This window comes from Zingiber officinale, chromosome 4B (assembly GCF_018446385.1).
Source record: "Zingiber officinale cultivar Zhangliang chromosome 4B, Zo_v1.1, whole genome shotgun sequence".
Taxonomy (NCBI): domain Eukaryota; kingdom Viridiplantae; phylum Streptophyta; class Magnoliopsida; order Zingiberales; family Zingiberaceae; genus Zingiber; species Zingiber officinale.
The window spans coordinates 892,894-904,083 of NC_055993.1; the positions used below are offsets into that span (position 1 = coordinate 892,894).

An 11,190-nucleotide genomic window follows, 5' to 3' on the forward strand; every position below is an offset into this window, starting at 1 on the left:
CACAACCAAAATCATTTTTGATGTCTCTCAAATCATTTTTTTCTGCTATTTCTAATTGCACATTTTTTTCTAACTTTAACTCAGCTTGTCATTGTATCAAAAAGAATAAGATTGTTGGTACATTTAGCATGTCAAGCCTAAATTTTAATGAATGACAAGTGAATTAAAGTTAATTGATCTAATCCTTCTACCAAGTATGCAAGACTTGATGGGTTTGACACCATGTTGAAATCTAGCTAGATCTTGAGGACTTGATAGCTGATGTAGAAGTCCGGATAAGTCAAGCAGTGACCCGATATCTGGCAGGGATTCTGGCTCGGTCCGTAGGACCTGACAACTAGCCAAACTCTAGTTGAGTCTACGGACCTGACAACTAGTGGAAAAACCTAATGGACCATGAGAGAGTTAAGTGATTTTGCATGGTAAGTAAGATAAGTCATTGGAAGAGAGTGCTTCAGTGAGGATAAGTCATATTTAGGGACTTTAGGCAGAAGTCAAATTTAAGTCTATTTTGGAAATCTAAATTAAGATCTTAACTAGATCATAATCTCGGATAGACATGATCTAATTAATACTGTTATTTTATTAATTGTGCTAATATTATTTTATAGGTATACTTTATTTTTTAGGCTAACACATGTTGTAGGGCAAAAATGAGTAAAAATGTCTTGGGTGAATAGTGCTCAAGGAGCCTCCTTTGCTGCTAGAGGCACCTCGGAAGCATTGGTCGAAGGCCTCATGCAAGAGGGCGCAAAGGCGCTTCTAGTGACCTTGGAGGCGCCTTCAACACTCAATAAAAGAAGCTCTCGACCAGCCTTCAACAACACTCTTCTACAAGCTTCTTTGCTCTCGTTCAAACGTTCCGATTTTTAACTTTGTGATGCTGCTTTGCTATGACGCCACTGCACCCGACTACTACTGAGGAGTCATCCAACATCGAGTCTGAACTGATCATCCTCGAAAGTGTTGAGTAATGAAAGTTTAATTTTGTACTTAATTTCTGCATAAAAGAAAGTATAGCGTGTTACAATTGTCCTAATTTTTCTATTGTACTTGTTTCCCTCTTTTAGTAGTTCCGGAAGAGGATCATAGTGGATTATCCATCGATACGATCCGCGAGATCATGGGTCTTGAAGTAGGAGTCGTTGAAGACTTCGAACCTAGTAAAATTAATTGTGTTCTGATTTCTTTTTTTTTTAATCTCTTTTCATCTTTGCTGTGTATTTATTTTTTAAAATCAAAGAAAAGTTAAGTTTTCAAAACCAACGTGTGTACTGATTCCATAATATCCAGGGTGATAAATAATGTAATGGATGCATTTCATTTTTCTCAACAATGACCTTTCTTCCACTTTATATGATATGATATGATACTTTATATGATATGATATGATTAATTGTTTTGTTGTTTGTGTAATGGATGTATTTCTCAATCCTTCGTGGAAGACAACTCACCTTGAAATTTCACATGTATGTGTTGGAAATTAGTTCTCATATTGTTGTACTAATATCAACTCAATTAAATTAAATAAACATTCTATTTCCCCATGATATTAGAGATTTCATCCGATGGTTGTTTTCTATCCAAACAAGTCTATTTGATACCATGACCTAGGTTACTAAAGATGCTTATTTGGGATTATCAACACTAGCTTCGGTTGGATATATGTAAACAAAAAAGAGGTAGAGAAGAAAAAACATTTATTTATATAAATGAGACTTTAGTCTCATATTTTGAGTTTTAAAGCATATTAATTGGTTTATATTGTTTCATAAGGAATGTAATTGTGAACAAATATATGAGGAGAGACTCTTTCTCATGTGAGGACGCAGGTGTTACAAATCCATGACTCTTTTTCACCTAAATATTTTTATTTGTTGCTCAAATATAACAGATGCATTTTGTAATTTCCAGAGCTGGATGAGTTAATGGGCAATAGATGATTTTAATTCAACCCTTGAATACTCCAAGGGTCTAAGCTTTTATATAATGAGGTTGTGACCAATAGCAAAGATTTCTTCCACCGTCATTCTCCTAAATTTTTTTCCTCTGTCGTGCATTTTCGCTTGATGGTTTGCCCATGATAGCAATCGGGCACTTTCTCAGTTCGCTATGAACGACTAGTACTTGGTTGTGTACATGGTTCTACCATTGTATCCTAGAAAATGAACGTCCATCATACCCTCAAAGCGCATCTGGAGGAAGACTGATCCATTTTAAGGAAACTACTTGAAAACGGGTTTCAACATCTTCTTTCTTGCCCTCAGACTCGGGAGTCTACACTCAGAATCGGGAGATGGCACTCGGACTTGGCATTCGAGAGTCTACACTCAGAAGTCGAGAGTTTGTACTTGGACTCGACAATCGGAAGTCTGCACTAGGGATAAAGCAGTCAAGTTTTCCAGCCAGCTCAGTCATCCCAAGCAGCTCTTCTTTTCCTACTTGGCAGTCTGAGATTATCAGCTCAAGTTAATTTAACATATAAGTCTGACCTGATCTGTAATTTTAATTCGGACGATTTTCCCTTTATTTCTGACAAGTTTGTCTAACAGATTCATCAGTGATAAACCATTCAGAAAAAAAATATATATATACCCTGGGGGAATGGTTCAATGATGAGCGCTTGGGATAAGATTGTAGTGGTATGAGGTTAAAACTCAACAGAGGGTTTCACCACTTCTGTAAACCTCCGCACAAATATTTACCACTTAAGCTTCTCCGTTTTACCTCCTCGTAATAGTAGTGGACGGTTTGGTGGCCGTTAACATGATAGCTCCATATTTTAATAAGAGAATTCAAATTTGCACCCCGCACCAAGATGAGCATTTTAAAATTTGACTTTTGAGTAAGCATAAATTATACTCCGGAGGTGAATTAGAAGGGAAAGGTCGTCTATCTTCCTGATTAACCCAACTTGCTTATTTAATTCCATTTTTTTTTCTGCAAAGAGCTTAACTCCATAATTTTGAAGTCACTCATCTAGTGGGCTTCCGGCCCACTTGAATGCACACTAATAAACTTGAGCTTACAACCCACTTTAGTGATCAACTAGGCCTCATTAAACGGGCCATAATGCTGGCCCAATTAAGATGGAAGCCCTTGAATAGGAGCTAGCGCTGCCCTTGTCCTACCCGGACCAAGTCTGTGTTATTCATAGTTTACTCCACTCGAGAATCTCACAATTAGACCATTAATTTTTGTTCACTTGAGAAATCTGTTTAGTGTTTTACAATAATCTATTCACATACCCATCGCTAAGCTTTGTATCTCTCTGATCATTTATTTGCTAATATGTTAGCTCCTAAGTCCGGATAAACAAGAGGATTATATTAGATTATCAAAATATGACAAATTTTCCGTGAACAGATCTATTAATTAATGTTAAACCATGACAAATGATATAATGACTTTATATCTCACGTACCAATCGAAGAGGATAAGATTGTTGCGTACAAGCAAGTAAGAAGTTCCTATGAGCCGCCACCCAACTAAACAACACTCAATTGCTATCAACCACGCATCAATACATATTCATCTGTCTATTGATAATCATTGGCAAATTTTGAAAACTGGTGGATTTAATAAATATCATCCGACTGCGAAGTTCATTTTGTCCACGTCAACCCAAACAACGCACGATAACACACTCGTATGGATGTTTACAGTGCTTTCGAAGAACAATTTGAATTATAATTTTCTGAAACGACGAAGAATCCCATTTTGCATTCTCCGTTGCCTCAGAAAGAAAAGAAAGTTAAATCAAAATTAAAATTAAAAGAAAAAGAATCCGGTCGTTTATGCACAGTTCTTGGAGAAAGAATCACGTCCGTCCAATTTAGTGTGGGGGAATGTCTAACGGATGGGTGTGTGGCAGCGACGTGCTGTGTTGACCTTTCAACTCTATGCAACGGTCGTAGGCGGCGTCACGTTCGCGGCGGAGAATCTGGACGTCCGCGCATCCTGCACCGCCGCCACCCAGCGACGGCAGATCCGGCCAAGCGACGCTGCCTTCCGCCTCGCCCGCTCGGTCCCAGCCCCCATCAGTTCCCATATCACCCAATCGATCCCTGGCGTTGCCGCCAGTTCCGCCACGGCGGCCGCCCCTGAATGCCGGCAGATCGCCACCAGCGCCGCCGCGGCGCTCTCCTTTGCCAAGTCGGACCCGCGGCGAAGCACTCCGATGAGCCGCGCCACTGCACCATTTGCCCCGGCTACCGCCTCCACTCCGCCCCTCCTCGCGATCGCCGCCAGCACCGCGGCGGCCTCCTCCGCGACCTCGGGTTCGGCAGCGACTTCTAAGGCCACTGCCACGACGTCGCCCTCGACCAGACGAGATGTGTTTTCCCGGTCTCCGGCGAGGCTCAGCACGGCGGCCATGGATTCCTTCTTAGCGCTGGTGGGACCATCGCGCGCCATCTGCACCAGAACCTCGACCAAGCGGTGGTGCCGCGCGAGGCGCCGCCGGTAGGAGTGAACGGCGGAGAGGCTTAGCACGGTGGCAGCGGCGTTCTCCTTCGCCTGCCACGAGACTCCCTCTGCTAGAACGTGGACGATGCCGTCGATGGCGCCGTCCGTGTGCATGATGATCCGCTTGTTGGCTTCCAGAATCGACAGGTTCAGCAACGCGGTCACAGCGTTGATCTGCATCCCGGTGTTAACCGATTTGAGAAGCGGGAGGAGCAGCGGAATGGCGCCGGCCTCCGCCACGAAGGCACGGTTATCTGAGCTGTGCTTCACCAAAAGACGGAGCTCATGTACGATCCGGTGCGCAGCATCTACAGAGGACGCTGCTTCGAGCTCGTCCACGAGGAAGGACGCCGTTAATCTCGCCGCCTCGAGGGCGGCTTTGTTGGTCTCTGCGTGGGCGGAACCATTGTCAGAAGAAACATCTATCTTGTTTGCGGCGTTGTTGCTATTGGCGAGGTCAGATCCGTCGAAGGTGAGATTGTTGCTTCCGTACCATCGGGCGATGAGGTTCCTGAGGGCCTGATTGGGGACGAGCTCGAGGTGTGAGAGCACCTGTCCGGAATTAGGGCATGTAGCATGGCCGGCGCCGATCCACCGTACAATGGAATCCCGATCGTATGTCTGCCCGGTGGCTACAACCACCGGATCGCGCATCAGATCCAGCGATATAGGGCATCTGAAATCATCCGGCACTACAAGGTCCTCCGCTGGCGAGAAAGGCGATTTGCTGGAGTCCGATCGTGGAGTCGAGGCACCAAAGAGAACGCAGCTGCCGTATCGGAGGATCGAGGCAAGCGCCACCATGGCCGCCGCCCACCTCTCATCTACAGCGCCGGCCGCGACGTCGCACTCCAGCCGTTCGATCTCGAATCGACAGATCCGGGAGTCCCCGAGGCCAAGCCGACGGAAGATCCCCTGCATCCCTCTCCGATCGGGCGCGGCGCCGCCTTCGACACTCGCGATGAGCTCGAGGAGGTCCCCCCGGAGGGCGAGGGAAGACGGATCGACGGCGGCGGAGGATCGGCGGAGTTGGCGTCGGAGGAGGCGGACGAGATCCCGGACATCGTCCGACATTCTGAGATCGGCCAGCGGGAGGATCTCGATGAAGGTGGCCAGATCGACGACCTGCTCGTGCATCTCCGCAGCGAACGACTCGGCGCGGAAGAGGAAGCAGGCGCGGCTGCGGGCGGATCGCTCGCGGAGCAGCAGCTTGAGGCGGTGGAGGACGAGGAGGATCTCGCGGCAGCAGAGGGAGGCGGAGCGAGGGAGCCAACGGCCGACGTCCGAGTACTCTCGGAGTAGCTCCTCGAAGAGGAGGGCGAGCTGCTTGACGCTGCGGGGGACGGAGGCGAAGTTGGGATTGACGCGGAGGTGCGAGAAGGATGATGAAGAAGAAGACGACGACGAGGAGGAGGAGACGTCGTGGGAGAGGAGAAGGAGATGGCGGAGGAGGTCGGCGTCGCAGGAGGGATCGGGGGGAGGGCAGGAGGCTGCGGCCATGGCGTCTTGAGTCGTAAGCATATTCGTGCTGGATCAAATGCGGGAGAAAGGGAGAAAGGGGAAGAGGGATTTTATAAAATCGGCGTGGGAAGCGAAAAGGAAGAAGATGAAGAAGAAGAAGGCAGGTGAACTGGAAATAGCTGGGGAGATGGATTGGGTATTACGAGTGCGGTGGTCGCCGCCTGCTTTAGGGAAGGTTTTGTATTTATCCAGAGGGTGATGATGACGATGATCTGATAAGAAGACGAGCAGAAGGGGGAATTGAATGGGTCGAAGGGTAGTCCGATGGGTCCACGTCCATGTTTTTTCTGGTCCCTTTCTTTCTCCCTTACTCCTCATACGAATATAGTAAAAAACATTAAATTAAATTAAACTAAACTGTCATCGTTCAAAAGATACACTTTGTATTAAATTATTATATTAGTGTTCGTTTTAAAAAATAATCTATAGAGATACTGTTGTAAATACTCATAATCCCAATAATTTTATAAACTCTCTCATTTACATAATCTATCATCTTTTAAACTCCGGAATTATATAAATTCATATTTACATAATCTATCATCTTTTAAACTCCTAAATTATGTAAATTCATAAGAAATTTCAATATAATCATGTATCTATAAATACATAGGTATATATTCATTCTAATGAATAAGAACTTTTTCTTTTAAATTAGAACTTTTTCTTTTAAATTAGAACTTTTTCTTTTAAATTAGTTATAGGTAATATAAAAAAAAATGTATAGATATATTTATATATACATAATTTTCTCTTTCTTAATCAAAATTATTCACATGTCAAGAATTCCTTTATCGTTTGTTAGCTATTATATGATTAACTATTAGTTAGTTACTTATTTGTATGACATGCAACATTTCAAAAATTTTATAATATTTTACAATTAAGTATTACCAAATCATCTTTTGATTATATAATGTTTTATCATTTATTAATAAATATATATGATGCACGATAATTATTATTATAATTTAGTTTTCTTTGAAATAGATTCTCACTATGTCTAATCTTTCAAAGTTAGAGTTTGTGACTCTTGACATTTCGGAAAAAAATTATCTATTGTGGATTTTGGATGCGAAGATTCATTTAGATGCTATGGGTCTTGGAGACACCATAAAAGATGGAAATAAGGAATCTTTACAAAATCGTGCAAAAGCAATGATATTTATTCGTCACCATCTTCATGAAGCATTGAAAATTGAATATTTGATGATTAAAGATCCACTTGAGCTATAGAATAATTTGAAGGAAAGGTATAGCCATTATAAAACCGTGATTCTTCCAAATGCTCGTTATGAATAGATTCATTTATGTTTATAAGATTTTAAATCTGTAAGTGAATATAACTCAACAATGTTTAGAATTAACTCAAAATTAAAATTATGTGGCGATGAAGATATGTTGGAAAAAAAACATATTCTATCTTTCATGCATCTAACATGCTCCTACAACAGCAATATAGAGAGAAAGGTTTTAAGAAATATTCTAAGTTGATTACATGTCTTTCGGTGGTTGAGCAAAATAACGAGCTTTTGATGAAAAATCATGAGATCCGTCCAACTGGTGCTAGTCCAATCCCTGAAGTGAATGAGATAACTGGTAAAAATGATAAACGACAGCACAGACAAAAATTTCATCATGGTCGTGGTCGTGGTCGTGGTCGTGGTCGTAGATACGGAAATCATCGATATCAAGAAAATCATGATGGTTATAATAAAAGAAACACAACAACTCACCAGAAGTGGGTTAACAATAATGTTCATCAAAAGTAGACAAATGATAATGGTAAAAGGGTTTAAAGTGGACAAGATAATGATAAAAAGAAATCAGAAAATTCATGTTATAGATGTGGCATGAAAGGACATTGGTCACGTACTTGTCGTACACCAAAATACTTTATTGATAAAGATATAGAGGCAAATGTTGTCTTTCAAGATAATAACATAATTGTTGGTCCTTCTATGACAACACCTTTGGATGTTTCTGATTTCTTTGCAGATCCTGATGGAGGGATAGACAATTTGATTGGAAATGAAGATATTTATGGAAATGTTTAAATTAATCAAATATTTTAAAATAAATTAGTTCATTTGTTATTATGTTTTCTTTTAATAATCTTTTAGTTGTTTCTCATTATGTATCACTTTTTTTTAATGAAGAATATCATGGCTTTTGGATTCAATAATGAAGATTTATGCCTTATTGATAGTGCAACGACACATTCTATATTCAGAAAGAAAAAATATTTTTCTTATTTAGAAATGGGTGAAAGTAATGTTAATACAATATCTGGCACTACAAATATTATTGAAGGTTCCGGAAGAGCTAATATATCATTATTTGGAGGAACAAAATTTGTTATTGACAATGCATTGTTCTCTCCTAAGTCTCAAAGAAATTTGTTAAGTTTTAAAGATATTCGCTGAAATAGATATCACATTGAGACATATGATGAGAATATTGAATATCTCTATATTACAAAATTAGTGTTGGGTAAGAAACATGTATATGAAAGATTACCCGCTTTCTTATCTGGTTTGTACTACACAATAATATATGCAGTAGAAACAAATGCAATAGTAAACTCGAAGTTTACTGATTCAAATGATTTTATATTTTGACATGACCGATTGGGACATCCTGGTTCTACAATGTTTTAAAAAATTATCAAAAATTCACATAGACACCCATTAAAGAACTAGAAGCTTCTCCAATTTAATGAATTCTCATGTTTTGTTTGTTCTCAAGGAAAACTTATTATGCAACCTTCACCATTTCTGGAACGTATACAAGGCGATATATGTGGGCCTATTCACCCACCATGTGGACCATTTAAATATTTTATGGTGCTAATTGATGCCTCTACAAGATGGTCACATGTATGTTTATTATCAACTCGCAACCTGGCGTTTGCGAGATTGCTCGCCCAAATAATTTGGTTAAGAGCTCAATTTCTAGAATACTCTATCAAGAAAATACGTCTTGATAATGTCGGTGAATTTATATCCCAAGTATTTAACAACTATTGTATATCTATTGGAATAACTGTTGAACATCCTGTTGCTTATGTTCATACACAAATGGTTTAGCTGAATCATTTATTAAATGCCTCCAGTTAATCACTAGACCATTGATTATGATAACTAAGCTCCCTACATCTATTTGGGGGCATGCTATTTTGCATACAACAACACTTATACTTATCAGGCCAACCAGTTATCATATATTCTCCCCTTTACAATTGACTTTTGGTCAAGAGCCTAATATATCCTATTTGAGAATATTTGGATGTGAGATATATGCGTCAATTAGCCCACTACAACGCACTAAAATGGGATCCCAAAGGAAATTGAGAATGTATGTTGGATATGATTCTCCTTCAATTATAAGATATTTGGAACCAATGACAGGAGATGTTTTTACGACACGATTTGTCGACTGTCACTTTAATGAAATAATTTTTCCAAAACTATGGGAAGAAAATAAAGAGTTTCTCAAAAAAATCACTTGGCATGCATCATTATCGCAATTTGATCCTCGTACAAATCAATATGAACTTGAAGTTCAAAGAATAATACATTTGTAAAATATTATAAATCAATTGTCTGATGCATTCACTGACTTGAAGAGAGTGACTAAGTCACATATATCAGCTATTAATGCTCTGGCTCATATTGATGTACTAATTGGACAATCAATTAATGAGATTACAACTTGCCTGAAGCGTGGTAAACCAATCGGTTCTAAAGATAAAAATCCTCGAAAAAAAGAAAGGAACAACTAATCAAGATGTTCATTTTGAAGCGCCTAGGTCTCCTATAGAGGCAACTGACATAACTTTTGATAAAACTCTAGAAGAGGTCCAGATACTTGAAAATAATGAAGAAATCTAAATAAATTATGTTAGGGCAGGGAAGAAATTGAATCGATCAAGATTAGTTATTAACAATAAATTTGCATAGAATGTAGCGCTTGAAATTATTTATGAAAATGATGATCAAAAACCTAAATCTATTGAATAATGTCGTAGTATGCATGATTGGCCAAAATAGAAAGATGCAATTCAAGAGGAATCAAACTCACTTGCAAAACGTAAGGTTTTGGGACATGTAGTCCAAACACTAAAAGGTGTAACCCCTGTAGGGTACAAATGAGTTTTTGTACGAAAGCGAAATGAGAAAAATGAAATCATAAGATATAAAGCTCGTTTAGTGGCACAAGATTTTTCTCAAAAACCTGGTATTGATTATGAAGAAACATATTCCCATGTAGCGGATGCAATCACATTTTGATATATTCTTTGTATGACAGCGCAAGAAAAGCTTGAAATGCATTTGATGGATGTAGTAACAGCTTATTTGTATGGAAAACTTGATAATGATATTACAATGCCAAAAGCATCAAGTTCAAATTTTAAAAATATTTATTCCATTAAATTACAAAGATCTTTGTATGGATTGAAACAATCTGGACGTATGTGGTATAAACGTCTAAGTGATTATTTGGCACAACATAAATATCAAAATGATCCAATATGTCCATGTGTTTTTATGAAAAAGGATGGACTAAAATTTATCATTATTTCTGTATATGTTGATGATTTGAATATCATTGGAAGTCCTGAAGAAGTTATACATACAGTTGATATCTTGAAAAGAGAATTCGAGATGAAAGATCTAGGAAAAATGAAGTTTTGTATTGGATTACAAATTGAACATTTTGCAGATGAAATTTTATCCATCAATCAACTTATACACTAAAGGTTCTAAAATGATTTTATATGGATAAAGTTCATCCATTAAGTTCCTTGATGGTTGTTCGATCGCTTGATGTGAACAAAGATCCTTTTCGACCTAGTGAAAATGGTGAAGAACTGCTTGGTCCTGAAGTACCATATTTAAGTGCAATTGGTGCATTAATGTATTTTGCTAATAATACAAGACCAGATATAGCATTTGCTGTAAATTTATTAACAAGATATAGTTCTTCTCCAACACATAGACATTAGAATGGAATTAAACATATATTTAGGTATCTTCAAGGTATCATCGATTTGGGCTTATTTTATTCTAATATGTTTACTTCAGAGTTAATTGGTTATGCAGATGTAGGATATTTATCTGATCCACATAAAGGTCGATCTCAGACTGGTTATTTATTTACATATGGTGGAACAACCATATCTTGGAGATCTATCAAACA

The 11,190-nt window shown here is 39.2% G+C and overlaps 1 protein-coding gene across 1 annotated transcript; it reads right to left on the reverse strand.

Annotated features, from left to right (window-relative positions):
- Positions 1-3,560: 3,560 nt before the first annotated feature.
- On the reverse strand, positions 3,561-6,193 carry LOC121974332 (U-box domain-containing protein 16-like). Its single transcript, XM_042525340.1, has one exon. It carries the CDS (start codon positions 5,986-5,988, stop codon positions 3,901-3,903), a length of 2,088 nt encoding a protein of 695 aa, XP_042381274.1. The 5' UTR covers positions 5,989-6,193; the 3' UTR covers positions 3,561-3,900.
- Positions 6,194-11,190: the final 4,997 nt, after the last annotated feature.

Bases quoted from the DNA above. Each gene is read 5' to 3' on its own strand.
- LOC121974332 (XM_042525340.1), bottom strand. From the start codon at position 5,988: ATGCTTACGACTCAAGACGCCATGGCCGCAGCCTCCTGCCCTCCCCCC.